The following is a 19,574-nucleotide window of genomic DNA, read 5'->3' as shown; positions in this document are numbered from 1 at the left end:
AATAGAGTTGATCAAATGCAAGTAAATAAAAAGGAGAACTGTACATTATGAATTAATAATTGAATGACAGTAGTGATAAGTTTCTGTATGTACTATACATTCAATATATGATTACCACATAATATGTCTCAACTCACAAAAAAAATTAGTCATGTTCATTCATGTATTTCATTCACTTTTTATTGCATCGAATTATCATAATTTCCTGAAATTTGGCATGTGAAATGATCATGCTTAACCAACTAAACAGACAGTTCTTTGTATTTCTTTTATATGTTTGTTGTTTACGTGATTTACAATATTTAATGTACTGTAAACTAGCAACTCAAGTGGAATTTATTTGATTTCAATTCAATTTCCTGACATTCCAATTCCAAATCCAATTCCATTCCAGGAAGTGAATTGGAATTTACCATTCATTCTCAATTCAATTCATTTCAAGATCACAGAGATTAGATACAGTAATTTTGTGCTTTTTTTTATCTGGGCATTTTGCTGTTGTTATTTTTATTTATTTATTTATTTTGTTCAGAATGCTCTTGTGTGTTTCATGGATATTTTGTTCACTGTAAGCAATATAGTAAAACTTTTTCTGTTCTATCATACCGTGTTTCTACTGTACCTCCTGTAATAAACAGAAAAAGAAACGTATTTGCTTTTTACTGGAATGCTTTTGAATGTGAACATTATTGTACATGTGGACATACAGTTCCCAACCAAGAAATTTAGTGTCAAAATGGTGGATTGCATGTTTTGCATGCAAATACCTGTAAAACTGAAACATAAAAGTCTATGCAGTTTTTGTAATGTCAACAATAGCCAGTATTTTGAAACCTGGTGTACTTTGATTGACTGCATGTACCTTGTGAAGTGAAAACAAGTGTTATACTTTGACAGAATAATTTCATTTTGAGTCAGATTTCCAGTGTTTTGGTAAAGTTAGTGTGTGCAGAGAAAGATGTGTTCTATTTTGAAAGGATGAGTTAGTATATATTTAACAAAATGTATTTTTGAGAAGAAAATTATCCATTTGGCCAAGTGTGTTTTGTAGGTGCGAGTCTGTGTTAAGAGTTTAGAAAAAGTATGGGTAAGCGCTTGTTAGCGATTGAAAAAAACTAACATTTTGCAGATTCTGCAAGGTGTATGTAAACTTTTGAGCTCATCTGTATCTACAGACGCAGCAACCAGTAAGGAACACAAAGAATTGATTTTTCTTCACTAAAACACATCAATTGTCAGATTTCCCTAACCGCAAAACATCTCTTTCTCTCTCGCATACAGATCTGAATTATTGTGGTAACCATCAACCATGCAAGAACGGTGGTACATGCACCAACACTGAACCCAACGAGTACCTATGTGTGTGCCAGGAGGGTTTCCGTGGCCGCAATTGTGACATCGGTAAGATGACTCTATAAAACACAACCATAAACTCTGTCAACCTTGACAGCTATTACAAGCATACCTCAAAGATGTGCTGTGCAAGAATAAAATCTGCAGAATATTGTAGGCAAAGCTCACTCCTTGATGAAGCATGACATGTTATCAGCTTTTATTTCTCGCTGTGCTACCCTGCATGAGTCGGACCAATTATCTCCTCAGTAATGATAATTTTAGTCTGTGTTAACGTGATCTCTGATGTAGCTCTGTGAGGTGTTGATAAGAGATAAACTTACTGCAAGACTGCTGTGGGGTTTGAATCCTCAAACCAAGAATCACTGCAAGATGTCAAATACAGATAAAATACACACTCTCATTTTCATGTTAAAGGTGAAGTGTGTCATTTCTGCTCTGAACAGAATACAGCTGTACAGTAAGCACTTCTGATTATGTGGTGATAGCACAGGATATGAGACACAGATGTGATGCAGATTATAAGTGTATCGCTTCCTCTTGTTCCCTTCACAGTGGAGCATGCCTGTCTCTCATCTCCATGTGAGAATGGAGGAACATGTGTTGAAGACCCAACAGGCTTTAGCTGTGTGTGTGCGCTGGGCTGGACTGGACCCTCATGTGCCTCTGGTAGTTAAACATATAAACGCACACACACCTGCACAGACTGCAATCAGCACCAATCAATGGCAGCTGCTATTTCCTGTACTGCTGCAGCCAATTTTATTCAGATCTACACCTAAATAATGCTCCTTAACCGGAGTCAGCAGTCAGCAGCAATCAGCAGTCACAAACATGCACATCTTGAATGCACAGATGATAATGTATCTAGGAGATCAGGTTGTAGGAGCTCCTCAGGTTTGAGGACATTGGTTAACTGTTTTAAAGCAGGAAGTTCACCTAAACATCAAAATTGCCTCATTATTTGTTCAACCTCAAGCCATCCTAGGTGTATATGACTTTCTTCTTTTGCAATCTGAGTTATTTTAGAAATTGTCAAGATTTTAAAGCCCAATAAAAGTGATCCATCCATAAAAGTACTCCATGTGACTCTGGGGGGTTAATAAAGGCCTCCTGAAGTGAGTGTGTTTGTGTAAGAAATGTAGTCTGTAGGGATAGTGTAATCGCAAAATCTTGACCACACTTCACTGGCATTATAAAGCTTGGAAGAGCCAGGACATTTTTTTTATATAAATCTGAGTATATTCATCTGAAAGAAGAAAGTCATATACACCTGGGATGGCTTGAGGGTGAGTAAATCATGGGGTCATTTTCATTTTTGTGTGAACCAATGCTTTGTTCAGCATGCAAATAGACTTATGAGGGAACAGATAGATGGATGGATGGATGGACAGACAGACAGACAGACAGACAGACAGATGATGGACGGATGGACAAACAAACAGAGAGAGAGAGACTGACAAACAGATAGATGAATGGATGGACAGATGGACAGACAGATGAAGATGGATGGATGGATGGATGGACGGACGGACATAGACAAATTACTATTATTATTATTAGTATCAATATTTTAAACAGTTGAGTACATTTTTTTCAGGATTCTTTGATGAATAGAAACATCCAAGAAGCTTTTGTAACATACACTATACCATTCAAAAGCAAAATTATAGAAATTAATTCTTCCATTTAGCAAGGATGCTTTAAATTGATCAAAAGTGATGATAAAGACATTTATAATGTTACAAAAAAGATTTATAGTTCAGATAAATGATGTTCTTCTGAACCTTTTCATTCATCAAAGAAACCTGAAAATAGATGATGGACGGACGGACATAGACAAATGGATGGACGTACAAACAGATAGATAGACAAACAGACGGATGGACAAACAAACAGATACATAGACAGACAGACGGACGGACAAACAAACAGATACATAGACAGACAGACGGACGGACAAACAGGTAGATGGATGGATGGGTGGACGGACAGACAGACAGATGATGGACAGACAAACAGATAGATGGATAGACGGATGGATGGACAGAGATGATGGACGGATGGACAGACGGACAAATATAGATAGATCACACGGACGGACGAACAGATAGATGGATAAACAAACAGATAGACAGACAGACAGATGGATGGACAAACAAATAGATGGATAGACAGAGATGATGGACGGATAGATGGATGGACAAACAGATAGATGGATAGAGATATGGACAGACATGATGGACGGATAGATGGACAGACAAACAGATAGATGGATAGACAGACAGATGGACAGAGATGATGGACGGATAGACAGGCAGATGGACAAACGGACGGACAAACAGATAGATGGATAGACAGACAGATGGACAGAGATGATGGACGGATAGATGGACGGACGGACGGACGGACGGACGGACGGACGGACAAACAGATGGATGAATAGACAGACAGATGGACAGAGATGATGGACGATAGATGGACAGACAAACAGATAGATGGATATACAGACAGATGGACAGAAATGATGGACAGATAGATGGAAGGACAAACAGATAGATGGATAGACAAAGATGGACAGAGATGATGAATGGATAGACGGATGGGCAAACGGATAGATGAATAGACAGACAGATGGACAGAGATGATGGACGGATAGATGGACAGACAAACAGATAGATGGATAGACAGACAGATGGACAGAAATGATGGATAGATAGATGGACGGACAAACAGATAGATGAATAGACAGACAGATGGACAGAGATGATGGACGGATAGATGGACAGACAAACAGATAGATGGATTGACAGACAGATGGACAGAAATGATGGACAGATAGACAGACAGACAAACAGATAGATGAATAGACAGACAGATGGACAGAGATGATGGACGAGAGACAGACAAACAGACGGATGGACGGACGGACGGTCGGACAGACAGACAGACGGACGGACGGACGGACGGACGGATAGATAGATAGATAGATAGATAGATAGACAAGAAGATGGGTAGATACAGTTGATAGATGGATATATGGTATGGATGGATGGATATATACGGATGGGATGTAATGGATACATACGGATGGATGCTGGATGGACAGACAGGAGAATAGGTGATAGACCAATGCATAGACAGATAGATGGACAGACGGCTGGACAGACAGATAGATAGATAATACACAGGGATGAATATATATATATATAGAGCCAGAATGATTGTAGATAGAGTAGATCGATAGGTCGGTGGGTAGATTTGACGGCAGTGAAATCACATCATGAGACAGAGAACCTGTTCTTTTCATCTGCAGCAGTGTTGCAGTGTGACTCCAATCCTTGTGGGCGTGGAGCCACGTGTCAAGAGACGCCGCAAGGTTTCCAGTGTCTCTGTCCTCCCTTCTGGACCGGCAGAACCTGCCAGCTTGGTAAGTATTAGCACTCTAGCTTCACCTGTCCTGAGCTGTTCATACATGTCCACACTTGCCTAACTTGGCCTTACACTCGTACTCATCCACACCCGCACCTGACGAAACCTGCCTCTACCTGCCTAAACTTGTCATAGTCTGTTTTTACCTGTCCGTAATGCGAACACCTGTTCTTTCTTGTTTACACTCGTGTTCCTCACCTCGCTCTCAGAGTACATGGACTAGAAAGGCACCAAGGAATTAAATTTAAGAAACCATGTAAAATATTAGAGAAACCATGAGGCCACCACCATGTTTACCATTTAAAACCACCAAATCATAATCATTTCCAGAGATGGCAAATTCAGCTTTCTGTGGAAAGTAAACACATCTTGTGTTTATAAATTCCATATCAGCACAAGCCACATTGAAATTATTCATCAGCATCAGCGCTCCGCCGACCATTATCCGTTAAACCACATCAGACAATTTCATGCTACAGTGTGCAATGCATTTAATTGCTAAATGAAGAGGACCTGTGGTTGGATCTGTCGCTGATGTTGTTGACTGCTGGGAGAGAGTCTCTCTCACACTCCATTGCCCAGAGGCCCAAATCAGCTGTGGCTCTCTGGAGTGTATCAGTCTCTCTGAACTGTAGACGCTCTGTGAAATGCAGTCATGTTTCACAGTGACACCTCAGAAAACAGCCGTTAGCGTCAGCACAAAGAGATCTGTCTTTGAGGGTCAGATATGGGTTTTAAGAGAGCCGTATGAAGGTGGCAACTCTGGGTAAAAGTAATAGTTTCTGGAGTAACTTTAGAGTCAGATTGTCCTTATTTTTTTTATTTAAAGAAATCTATACTTGTATTCTAAAATAATGCATTAAATTGATTACAAGTGACAGCAAAGACGTTTGTAATGTTACAGAAGATTTAAATTTAACATAAACACTGTTATTTTGAATCAAAAAATGTATGACAGTTTCTACAAAAATGCTTCCACTGTTTTTAACATTGATAATAATGTATGTTTCTTAAAGAGCAAGTCAGCATTTCAGAATGATTTCTGACGGATCATAAGAAACTGAAGACTGAAATAATAACTGCTGAAAATTCACTTTTTCCATCACAGGAATAAATTACATTTTAAAATACACTACCAGTCAAAAGTTTTTGAACAGTAAGATTTTTAAAGTTTTTTTTTTTTTTAAAGAAGTCTCCTCTGCTCACCAAGCCTGCATTTATTTGATCTAAACTTTGAAATATTTTTACTATTTAAAATAACTCTCCTCTATTTGAATATATTTAAAAATGCAATTTATTCCTCTCATCAAAGCTACAATTTTAGTATCATTCCTCCAGTCTTCAGTATCACATGATCCTTCAGAAATCATCCTAATATGCTGATTTGCTGTTCAAGAAACATTTATTATTATTACTATTATTATTAGTAGTAGTAGTAGTAGTAGTATCAATATTTAAAACAGTTGACTACAATTTTCAGGATTCTTTGATGAATATAAAGATCCAAAAAGCTTTTGCAACATACACTATACCATTCAAAAGCAAACTTATAGAAATTAATAATTTTATTTAGCAAGGATGCTTTAAATTGATCAAAAGTTATGATAAAGACATTTATAATGTAACAAAAGATTTCTATTTCAGGTAAATGCTTCTGAACTTTCTTTTCATCAAAGAAACCTGAAAAACTACTTAGCTGTTTTTAACATCATAATAATAGTTTTTTGGCAGTAAATCAAAATATTTGAATGATTTATGGATTATGTGACTGGAGTAATGATGCTAAACATTCAGCTTTGAAATCACAGGAATAAATGAAATTTTCAATTAGAAAACTTATTTTAAATAGAAAAAAATATTTCAGTAAATAAATGTACTCTATTCGCTGTTCTTTGCATCAAATAAATGCAGGCTTAGTGAGCAAAACTTTTTTTTTAAAACATTAAAAATTCTACTGTTCAAAAACGTTTGACTGTAGTGTACATTAGAACAAAAATCAGTTATTTTAAAAGTTAATATTTCAAAATATTACCATTTTACAGTGTTTTTGATCAAATAAATGCAGTCTTGGTGAGCATAAGAGACTTCTTTTAAAAGCATTTAAAAATCGTATTTTCCACAGGAATATAATACATATTATAATATATTATAATACAAATCTTAGCCTAAAATGTCGATAACGCTGCACATTAATTAAAAGCAAATGATTTGGCTATTTCTTCTGTTAATGAATTATAATTATACTATTTGAACTAAACTTGATGATGATATCACTAAATTCATTGATGAACTGCCTTTAACTGAAAATTGATTGTTTACAATAATGCGTTACTTACACACTATTGTCCTGTTTGAATACTGTGAAGTTGCTTTGACACAAACTGTATTGTTAAAAGCGCTATATAAATAAAGATGACTTGACTTGAATTATCATGCATATGACCAAACAGAATTCTTTAACCATGGTAAAATCACTCTCAGCAGCCTATTTTTTTTCTCTCTTTTAAATAGTACCTCAAACCACATTATATGCATATTTTATTCATTCAGTGGCATCTTTGCATCATTTAAGAAATAAAAATGGTTATTTTGCATCCAATCTTACATGAAATGTCAAAAATAACTATTGTCAGTCCAGAAAAAGGTGTTAGAATTTGTGGTGGATATTATTCTCACTTCATTAGTTAAACTGGGATATTGTAGGTCGAGTCTAATGCATGGCATTGTGGGATACACCACCCAGCTCATTATGTTCTGCTGTATACGGCACGATTTGGCAAAAATAGAAGGTCATCTGGGTATTGCATTTCATGAAATTTGCATACTATGCCAATTATACTTATTATGTACTGCAGATGTAGTAGTATGGTGGTATTCTAATTATAGCCTCACTTCATCTCTGTTTCTTTCCTCTTTCTTAGACACTAATGAATGTGAGACTGGCGTGTGTGTCAATGCCCGTTCCTGCCGTAATCTGATTGGGGGATATTTGTGCGACTGCCTTCCCGGTTGGTCAGGAGCAAACTGTGATATCAGTGAGTATTAGATGTGGTTTTCACAGAACCTGAAAAAAAATTTGCATGATTTAGCTTAAAATCAAACATGACAGTTTCAGTGCTGGTGGGAAATGACTTCAGGGTGAACCCGCGGTCTGCTCACACATTCACATTCATACTTTATTGATGAATGTAGTTAGCTAGTCTCTTTCTTCAGTGAAACAGTGTTCTGTGGGTTTCCATTGCACTTGGTTGACTATTGATTTTTCATTTTTTAAATATCATCTATTCAACAGGGAACAGTAGCTGCCAGGGCTTGTGTCTGAATGGAGGACACTGTAAGGTAAGAAGTGATTCACCTCGATAAGCTCACTTGCACCTCCAGGATGTGAAAATGCTTTGACATTTAAGCATTTCTCCTTCAGTAGAGCTAACCTGTGTGTGTCATGTGCAGGACTCTCAGTGTGTGTGTTTGCCGGGTTTCTCTGGTAAACTGTGTCAGACAGCAGTAAACGCCTGTGACAGCAACCCTTGTGTAAATGGAGGGCAGTGTGTGGAGCGTCAGGGTGGCAGAAGCATGTTTTGCAGCTGCCCGCTGGGATACACTGGCAGCTACTGTGAGGTAAGAGCTTGCTGTTTTTTCTTCACTACAGTAAGCAGTTCTTTCAGCTCAAAATGCTTAATATCTGTGTGAACTGGAAGTTGTAGCGTCTTCAGTAATGTGAAATGGAATATTTAATGAGAATGCTTGATTTTAGTGCACATCCTCGCAATCTCAAAATTGCAGATTGAAAGTTGGATGGAATTGGTTAAGAATGTTCTGCTCAAAAGAACATCTTTCCAAAGGGAAAGCAAATTTCAATAAGCACCTCATTTCTAAGATATGTGACGAATGTAAACCAGCTCAAAATATGAAACGCGTTCAAAGGATTAGTTAACTTTCAGAATAAATATTTCCAGATACTATACTCATCAAAATGTCCTCCAAGATGTTTACGTCTTTCTCTCTTCAGTCGCAAAGAAATGAATGTTTTCGAGGAAAACATTCCAGGATTTTTCTCCATATAGTGGAATTCAGTGGTGGCCGAATGGGTTGAAGGTCCAAATTGCAGTTTCGAGGCAGCTTCAAAGGGTTTTACACGATCCCAGGCGAGGATTAAGTGTCTTATCTAGCGAAACATTTTCTTAAAACAATTAAAATGTATATACTTTTTAACCACAAATGCTCGTTTTGCACCAGACAGACCTTACTCACACGGTATGTGATCATCTTGGAAAGGCAGAAGTACCGACCCAAAGTTTACAAAGCGATCGTGTAAATAAAGTCAAAGACCCTTTACAAAACAAGGTAAAACAACGATGCTGGGCGATTTTAAAGTTGGAGGAGAACATCAGATCTCTCTACCCTACCTATTTGAATCACAGACGAAGAACTAACCTTGTGTAATCTTTATAACATAGATATGTGACCCTGGATGACAAAACCAGTCATAAGGTTAAATTTGACAAAACTGAGATTTATACATCATATGAAAGCTCAATAAATAAGCTTTCTATTGATGTATGGTTTGTTAGGATAGGACAATATTTGACCGAGATACATCTATTTGAAATCAGAAATCTGAGGATGCAAAAAAATCAAAAAGACTGAGAAAATCACCTTTAAAGTTGTCCATATTAGGTTCTTAACAATGCATATTACAAATCAAAAATTACATTTTGATATGTTTACAGTAGGAATTTTACAAAAAATCTTCATGGAACATGAACTTTACTTAATTTCTTAATGATTTTTGGCATAAAATAAAAATCTAAAATTTTGACCCATGCAATGTATTTTTGGCTATTGCTACAAATATACCCCAGCGACTTAAGACTGGTTTTGTGGTCCAGGGTCACATATGTTATGTGTGAAGTCAAGCTAGTGCAAGATTTTGTGGTTAAAAAGTATATAAATTTTTATTTTTTTTAAGAAAATAACTGATCGTTTCACTATAAGACCTTTATTACTCAGCTGGGACCGTGTAGAGCCATTTGAAGCTGCATTGAAACTGCAATTTGGACCTTCAACCCGTTGGCCACCACTGAAGTCCACTATATGGAGAAAAATCCTGGATTTTTTTTTTTCTCAAAAACATTCATTTCTTTGCAAGTGAAAACAGAAAGATATGAACATCTTGGATGACATGGTGGTAAGCATATTATCTGAGAAAAATCTTGGAATGTGTTCCTCAAAAACCTTCATTTCTTTATGACTAAAGACAGAAAGGCAGGAACATCTTTGATCACATGGGGGTGAGTAATTTCAGAAAATTTTTATTCTGGAAGTGAACTTCTCGTTTAATATACTCTGACTGAGGGAATCTATAAAAATCTATCTGTGCCCATCATAAACAAAACAATTTTCTGAGAAATCTCTCAACTATGACTGCCTAAATTATGCAGACTGGCTCTAACTTTCTACAACTAGCATCAACCAGTCTCGACTGCAAATCAAGGTTAAAATCTGGGCAAAAAAACTTGTGTATTCCAGCCTAAAAGCTCATTAAATACAAAGTCAATGCAAAGATGCAAAGTTGAATTCTCATGATCATTGAAACTCCATGAGGCGAGATCTTGCATGGAGCCCCAGACCAAGGGAGATTGACAGTTATTTTGTGCTTCTTTCATTTGCGAATAATCACACCGACTGTTGTCACCTTTTCACTTGGCAATGGTCTTGTAGCCCATTCCATTCTTCTATAGGTCTACAATTTTGTCCCTGACATCCTTGGACAGCTCTTTGGTCTTGGCCATGGTGGAGAGTTTGGAATCTGATTGATTGATTGCTTCTGTGGACAGGTGTCTTTTATACAAGTAACAAGCTGAGATTAGGAGCACTCCATAATTTCAGCTTGTTACCTTTATAAAAGGCACCTGGGAGCCAGAAATTTTGCTGATTGATAGGGGATTAAAATATGTATTTCACTCATTAAAATGCAAATCAATTTATAACTTTTTTGAAATGTGTTTTTCCGTATTTTTTGTTGTTGTTATTCTGTCTCTCACTGTTCAAATAAACCTACCATTGAAATTATAGACTGATCATCTTTGTCATTGGGCAAAGGTACAAAAACAGCAGGGGATCAAAACAATTTTTTTTCCTCATTGTAATCGCAATGAGGCAATTATAATTATTTCAAATTAAGTAAACCAAGTAATCATATGGTTTCATTGAACAAAACTGTTACAATACATAATTTATTATAAACAATAGAGCTAATGTACATTATGCATTGTAACGGCCTGACGATTGTTTTTAAACTTAACTTTAGTTACTGTTACCTAAACATCATTTAATTCAAATGTCCACTCAATATTTAATAATAGGCCATTTCTTTACAGCAGAAATGCTACAGCCACTGTAATTTTTTGAAAATGTGGACAAAAAAAAAAAACGTGTAAACTCAGAGTGAGTGTTTAAACTTTTATTTTGAAATCGTGATGAAGTTAGCATATTGACAAAGTTTGATGTATTCCCCTGTGTTTGTGTAGGTTTATAAATGATTTCCCTTACAAATCTGATGAAATGATGAACTTTATAATAAACACAAACTCACAACAACATGCAGAAATGGAGTTTGAGACACTCATGAGACATGGAAATAAGTGTGTGTGGAGCAGTATTTACTGTAAATGGAGCCACCCTGACACCTACATGGATGTAAATAAAGTGCATATATTCATTTAATTGAATGGTAGCGTTTGTGAATTCACAACAGCATTATGTTTTATTTATTTTAAATGGGTTTAATATATCATGTAGCAGGTCTAATAATGCTTTTCATGGATTCTCGTCTGTGGAATGCACCATTTCCGGTATTTTGCTGGTTAAAGGGATGGTTCGGAGTAGAATTGACTTCATTGCTATGCACTCCCGAAGCCCATTTAAATACCCCATCCAAAGTTTTTTTTACCTTAGTCGAACATTTATGGAGATATTAGAGTTTTTCGAATTGCTTGTTACAGGAGTGAATGGTACATGTGATGTATCTCGTAAATTGCACCACTAAACGTGCAAGTAATCTTACCAAACTTGTACAGTAGTGTAAATAGGTTATGTACTCACAAAACGCCGCAACAGAACATTTGTAAGTCCACCATGAGTGTTTTAAAAACACGTTTTACCCGAGAACTACTAGTCTCAAAAACTACAAGTCGACGTCACTTCCCTGGTTTAAAAAAAGCACGTAAAAGTCTTCCTACTACATCTGTGTGCATGTCAACTTGTAGGAGGACTTTTACGTGCTTTTTTCAAACCAGGGACGTGACGTCGACGTGTCGCCATTTGTAGTTTTTGAGACTAGTAGGGATCGGCTAAAACGTGTTTTTAAAACACTCATGGTGGACTTACAAATGTACTGATGCGGCGTTTTGTGAGTACATAACCTATTTACACTACTGTACAAGTTTGGTAAGATTACTTGCACGTTTAGTGGTGCAATTTACGAGATACATCACATGTACCATTCACTCCTGTAACAAGCAATTCGAAAAACTCTAATATCTCCATAAATGTTTGACTAAGGTAAAAAAAAACTTCGGATGGGGTATTTACATGGGCTTCGGAGTGCATAGCAATGAAGTCAATTCTACTCCGAACCATCCCTTTAATCGACATGGGAAAAATGCAATCGAGGAATCTTGTTAGCCCTACTTCTGGATTTCTCAGTATTAAGACTCAAGTCAGCTTAAGGTGTCCATTCTTTAATACCCAGTAAATTTAATACAGCGTTTTTATTTTAGGTGGAACTGGATCTTTGCAATCCCAACCCCTGCCCCAAGGGGGTGCCATGCCATAGTACAGCAGGAGGCTACAAGTGCACCTGCCCCGAGGGTTACTATGGAAATGAGTGCCTGAGTCTGAAGGATCCATGTCATGAACCCCACTGCCAAGGTTAGGAGCATAAATATTGAAACATGATGGCACATGAAAAGGTAAATAGATTTCTTTTAAAATCTTTCTCTGCCTTTCTTTCTATTCAGGTGCAGTGTCAGACCCAGGTGGAGGTGGGTTCAGTGTTTATATGGTGTTGGTGGGTGTATTTGCACTACTTGTGGCAGGCAGCTGCTCTGTGTGCGCACTACTGCTGTCCCGCTTGCACCGCCGCCACCGGACCAAAGAGCAGCTACGTACTTCAGCGCCTGAGGACAACGCCATTAACAACCAGCGGCAGTTCTGCACTCTAATCCGTAACCTTGACCACAGCGTGGCCCTGCTGCCTCCTGCACAAACAGTGCCCACCTCAGTGCCCACTGTGCCCATGCCAGTGCACTGCAGTGAAGAGATTGAACTTACACTTCCTCCCTCACCCGCGCCCTCTCCAGCTCTAAAACCAGCCCACGGGCCGAAGCTGGACATTTGCAACCGTGAACGGGAAAAACTAAACCGTTTCAACTATGCAGAGAACCAGGAACTGGAGGTGTGACCGCACTTTGACCACTGACTTATGGGTTCGGAGGGTCTATTGTGGTTGATGCATTTTAATCAACCTCTGCTGGTGAACCTTGACCTCTGAGCTTTAAGTTTTAGAGATCTGAGAGGGTGCAAACTGGGAAGGGAATTATTGGCACAGTCACAGCCTGAAGAAATTGTACTGACAGAGACAGGGTCCAAAATTTTAACACACTTGCCAGTGGTGGGTAAACTGAGACAATTTAACAGCCGTATATATTCTTTTCCGTTATGAAACTATTTATTTTCAGAGAATTCCATTATTTTATCCACCTTTTTCTTCATGTAAGAATGCCCACAGCCATTTCTAAATTATATTCGTCTAGCTTCCGGTCTCATCCGTGTCCAGCTATTTTTAGCTGTACAAAACAGCTTGTTTTGCTATGCGATATTGCAAATTGGTGAGTCTTACCATATTATTTTAATGTATTATCTTAATTATGAACACACTGGTTTGTAGTGCAAACAGTTGTACTGCACGTTGTTATTCTTCTCCTTATTTCCCTATAACGGATAATGAACCTGAAGTCTAACGCTTACTTCCGCATTAAAGAAAACAAGATTTGAATTATTTAACCTTTTTTCATGATATGAAACTGCGCTGTTACAAAAAAAGTGAGTAATATTTGAACAAAATATGGTCATATCACAAAATTCTGGTCGTTATTGTACATTCTAGATACTCGTTCAAGGACATGCGAGTCCCAACTTATTTATTTAGTACACAAGTTGATTTTAATCGCTTATGTAATTTACATAAGTGAAGATCAGATTATCATTCATAATTCGATTTAAAACATTATTTTATCATCCACTTAATTTACTAGGGCTGGGTTTTGACAAATTTTACAATTCGGATTCATTTGATTCTGATTCACAAGCTTGCAATTCAGTTCGATTTCTGATTTCGATATTGATTGTTCTTAAGTTGCATGGGTAAATTTGTAGCAATAGCCAAAAATCCGAGTCAAAATTATCGATTTTTCTTGTATGCCAAAAATCATTAGGATATTAAGTAAAGATCATGTTCCATGAAGATATTTAGTAAATTTCCTACCGTAAATATATCAAAACCTAATTTTTGTTTAGTAATATGCATTGCTAAGAACTTAATTTGGACAACACTGAAGTCGATTGTTTTTCTTAATATTTAGATTTTTTTTGCACCCTCAGATTCCTGATTTTCAAATAGTTGTATTATTTATTCAGCTTTCAGATCTTAATTTCAAAACTGGTTTTGTGGTCCAGGGTCACATATATCAGGTACAGTACATGCCAAATTTTCTCAATGGAAAAAAAACCTCTTAATAAATTCTGTAAAATACACATAAGAGTCAGTTGGTACTACATTGCTATAATATTTATTGTTAAAATGAACGGTTTCGTCTATAAACGCTTAAACACTCAAAGTTACAGTTGCACAATTATAATTAGGCTATATTTCTACTCCAATTCGTTTTTTGAAATATAAACATTTAAATGGAGGCTTTCATAAGCTCTGTCTACATTATTCCGGATACATTTGAATATGTAATTAATCTTATTGTTTAAACACTAATAAAATTAACAGAATTTAAAATCTGAGACTTTGGTCCATATCAAAAGGCACAAAGCCTATTACGATAAATTGGATGGAAGGTGTGCTACAATGTTACGTTCATTAACTGAAAACATGCTAGACTAATCGATTCTTGGGATTTAGGAATTTCGTAAAAATGAGAATCGATTGAAATCGAGAAATCTATTTTATTTTGTTGTTACCCAGCCCTATTATTTACCCCATATTATGCACATTTTGCACTTGGCGAATGTTAATTTTGGACCTTGACTGCTTTCCTGAAAAATGTGTTTGAAAGAACGGCAAGTGTTTTTAAGGCCAGCAATTCAGCTTCTTCGAATCCTGGATATTTAAGTGTATTTTATTGTGTTTACACTTGTGCCCTATATATTTGTACACATTTGTGTGATTGTAAGCGTACGTGTGTTTGTGAGCGTGTAAGTCTATATGTATGAATCTGTTTGTAGACGGTTTCGCCATAAATTTACACAAAGCCATGCACATTATCGCAACTCCCTGACTTTTTTTATACTTATGTGAAAACAGTATAGGCTACGTGTGTCCGTGAATGACATTCGAAGGAATTATGAAGAAAGATAGAAGCGCTGACTGAAAAAGTGCCAGGTGACATTCTTAAAAATCTCACTAATTATTGCCTGTCGTGTTGGAGATGTACAAGATGTATGATTTTTATAATACTTGGATGTATATAGCGCCATTGTACATATTTTGTACATATCAATTTTTGCCATTTTTGTATGCTGACTCCTTGCAAAAATATCGGCATTTTAATTTTCTTTCACCCTTCACACCCAAACGGTATTTGCCGCAAGATCGAATTGTAATTAAAGTGCATTTATCAACCAAAGCTTGTGTTTCTGTGCGTGTATGCATTAACGGTATTGTACAGCATTTGGTATATCAGGGTGTGTGTGTTTGGTAATCTTGTTATGTATTACTGACGCTTCCTTATTGTCTAATTGCCATTTGGTAAGCTGTGTGAAGTCAATAAAACGAAATTTGGTCACAGCATCCTGCTTCTAACAGCAATTTACTGTCAATGAGTCAGTGTTCACTTTATTAATGCATGTAAATTATTTCATTTTGTGGGCTGATTTTTTTCTTTGTTTCACAGTCTGATGCTTAGCATTAGTAAGTCTGACAAAGTTTAACAAAATCATTTGTTTAAATTCAATAAACTATTTACAGATTCCTCACTCAAATATGCACCTTAAAAAAAACTAAAAAGCACTAAAAATGTAATTGAAAAAAAATATATATATATATATTTCAAAGAAAATTTTGAAATCACAAGAAATAAATCATGACTTTTTTTTATTTTGTTAAGTGATAGTAGTTCATGAGTCATTGTTTGTTCTGAACAGTTAAACTGCTCACTGTTCTTCAGAAAAATCATTCAGGTCCCACAAATCCTTTGGTTTTACACCATTTTTGTGTAATTGAACCCTTTCCAACAATGACTGTATGATTTTGAGATCCATCTTTTCACTCTGAGGACAACTGAGGGACTCATATCCAACTATTACAGAAGGTTCAAACACTCACTGATGCTTCAGAAGGAAAAAGTATGCATTAAGAGCCAGGAGTGTAAACTTTTGAACAGAATGAAGATGTGTACATTATACTTATTTTGCCTAAATTTCTTAATTTTTTTCATTTGGTACTGCCCTTCAGAAGCTACAGAAGATACTTAAATGTTTCCCAGAAGACAAAATAAGTTAAATTGACCCTGATCTTCAAATTCCAAAAGTTTTCACCCCCCGACTCTTAATGCATCGTTTTCCTTCTGGAGCATCAGTGAGCGTTTGAACCTTCTGTAATAGTTGCATATGAGTCTCTCAGTTATCCTCAGAGTGAAAAGAAGGATCTCAAAATCATACAGTCATTGTTGGAAAGGGTTCAAATACATACAAATGCTGAAAAACCAAACAATTTGTGGGATCTGAAGGCACTGTTCAAGGGACTCAACTATCACAAAAACAAAACAAAAAAAGCTGTGGATCATTCAGCCAACAACGCAGTATTAAGAAATTAAGTGTATGTAAACTTTTGAATGGTGATTTTTATAAACTCAACTATTATTTTCTCTTATGGACCATATGTAAACATCTTTAATGTGAAATATCTTATTTTGGTAAAATACTTAACATTTTGCAGATTCTGCAAGGTGTATGTAAACGTTTGACCCTTAACTGTAAGTATAGTTATACAGTACTTAAATACTTAAAACCACTAATTTTACATTCAATGTTCATGTTCAACTCTTTTTGTACCTGATTTGATCTCAAATTCAAATTAACAGTAAAACAGTCCAACACTTTGTGAAACAGTTAAAAAAAAATAATAATCACTACTTATATATGCATTTGTTTTTGCGAATTGGTCCAAACAATAAATCACCAACCTCACTACTCGCCTATAGGTGAGAAGGATAAAGACAAAGTGTGCACTAATGTGCATTATATTAGCATATAGGGAAAGTGAGTCAGAGGTCAGCAGAGAGTGAGAGTGCCAGACTCGTGGGTATGACAAATGTGAACTTTGACCTTTTAAAGACAGGGAATGGGCGGATATAATGCTTGCTTCCTGTTCCCACCCGTCCGTGAGGAAATGTAGGAAGTTCAGTCCTCTTAAAACACATAAATGAGCACAGTGTCATACACACACTGACAGTGATGAAGCTGGGACCCCCTCCCTCCACACCTGCTGTGTCTCAGGATACCCAACCCTCCCCTCATTGACTGCATTGTACTCGAGAATCTGAATTAGTCTTTTTCCTGTCTTAGCTGTCAATTCTCTTTAACAGGGTTGAGGTCAAAGTGACATGGGGTGTTCGGTTAGGTGCCCTTAAAGGAGTAGTTCAAAAACAAAAATTTACAGATGATGTACTCACCCTGTTTTCATTCAAGATGTGCATGCCTTTCTTTCTTCAGTTTGAGGAAAACATTTCAGGAATTATCTCCATATAGTGGACTTCAATGGTGCCTGTGAGTTTGCACGTCCAAAATGCAGTTTCAGTGCAGCTTTAAAGACCTCTAAACAATCCCAGCTGATGAATAAGAGTCCTATCTAGCAAATGCTTGCTCTGTCTAGCTCTGCGATGTGCATGCGTACTGTGTGTAATCCGGATCAATACAGTTTTGGTATGTCGAAAAACTCCCCTCTACATCGCTGTTTTAAAGGGGTCATCAGATGCAAAACTAACTTTTACATGTTGTTTGAATGTGTGTTGGTAGTTTGTGTACACAACCACCCTACAATGATAAAAATCCACCCAGTAGTACTTTTTTAATCTTTAAAAGTAATATCACCTTTTTAAAATCAGGTCATTCTCAGCTTCTTGTCGTTGTGACGGCACACCAACAGAGGCCGCTCCCAGATAGTAGATTGACATGAACGCCTTACCTTAGACCCACCCTCACCAAGCTGAAACAGTCCGACTCTGATCGCAATTTGTTGCCTTTCTCAATAATAAGCTTGTTGGCAGGTTTCGCCGCTAAATGCGGCTAAACGCAGCTAAAGTAAACACTACGTCTCATAATCCTAGGGCGGGGCGAGCAGAGCTCGGTGGCATTTAAAGGGGCCATGTCTTAAAATGAGTTGAGTTTTTGCAGAGCTTATTTTGACAAGGTAAATGGCTGTTTTTTACACTACTATTGAGAATTTTTAACTAAAGTATATTATAGACTTTTCATTAAGACACTATAGAATCATATGAACTTGTGGAAAATGGGCATCCGATGACCCCTTTAACTTTTTTGTAAAGGGCATTTGACCTTCTTTTCATGTTTACTTTGTAAACACTGGGTCAGTGCTTCTGCAGCAATGTAGGACAATTTTAAAGTTGGAGGAGAAAATGAGATGGGAGTTTTTCAACATACCCTAACAGTATCGACCCTGATTACAGAGTACTCATGCGCATGGCAGAGCTAGACAAGACAAGCATTTGAGGTTAAAAGTATACATTTTTCTTTTCTTTTCTTTTTTTAGAAAATGACAGATTGTTTCACTAGAATAAGACCCTTAATCTTCGACTGGGGTTGTTTAGAGCCCTTTGAGGCTCCATTTAAACTGCATTTTGGTCGTTCAAACTCACAGGCACCATTGAAGTCCACTATATGGACATTAGTCCTGGAATGTTTTTCCTCAAAAAACAATTTCTTTACGACTGAAGAAAGAAAGGCATGAACATTTTGAATGGCAATCACGTGAGTACATTATCTGTTAATTTTGCTCCTTTAAAGAGACAACAATGTGGCAAACCACATTGACAACAGCTTCATCTGAGTGACAGGATAGTATCCAGGGTTTAAAGGGAACAAATACAGGTAAAAATCAACCATCATAAACACATATGAACACATATGGAGCTTCCAACATCAGCAAAACAAACAAACCGTAAAGATGGTCACATACTGGATGAGAAACACTACATCTTCAAAGGGGTCATCGGATGCAAAACTCACTTTTACATGTTGTTTGAACATTAATGTGTGTTGGCAGTTTGTGTACACAATCACCCTACAATGATAAAAATCCACCCAGTGGTATTTGTTTAATCTTTAAAAGTAATATCCCCCTTTTAAAATCAGGTCATTCTCAGCTTCTTGTCAGTGTGACGACACACCGACAGAGGCTGCTCCCACGATAGTTGATTGACATGAGCGTCTTACCTTAGACCCGCCCTCACAGTCCGACTCCGATCACCATTGTGTCAACA

The 19,574-nt window shown here is 36.8% G+C and overlaps 1 protein-coding gene across 1 annotated transcript in view; it reads left to right on the top strand.

The window, feature by feature from the left end:
• Positions 1-14,805, top strand: part of LOC141345283 (uncharacterized) — a 97,157-nt gene extending 82,352 nt beyond the window's left edge. Inside the window, exons 7-14 of the mRNA XM_073850154.1 lie at positions 1,282-1,401; positions 1,909-2,022; positions 4,670-4,783; positions 7,707-7,820; positions 8,078-8,124; positions 8,236-8,403; positions 12,567-12,717; positions 12,807-14,805. Coding sequence (XP_073706255.1) covers positions 1,282-1,401; positions 1,909-2,022; positions 4,670-4,783; positions 7,707-7,820; positions 8,078-8,124; positions 8,236-8,403; positions 12,567-12,717; positions 12,807-13,249 — 1,271 coding nt within the window. The 3' untranslated portion in view covers positions 13,250-14,805. The remainder of the gene's footprint in view (positions 1-1,281; positions 1,402-1,908; positions 2,023-4,669; positions 4,784-7,706; positions 7,821-8,077; positions 8,125-8,235; positions 8,404-12,566; positions 12,718-12,806) is intronic.
• Positions 14,806-19,574: the final 4,769 nt, after the last annotated feature.

This window comes from Garra rufa, chromosome 11, assembly GCF_049309525.1.
Source record: "Garra rufa chromosome 11, GarRuf1.0, whole genome shotgun sequence".
Lineage (NCBI taxonomy): Eukaryota > Metazoa > Chordata > Actinopteri > Cypriniformes > Cyprinidae > Garra > Garra rufa.
The sequence above is the reverse complement of the archived record's forward strand: the minus strand, read 5'-3'. Positions and strand labels throughout refer to the sequence as shown.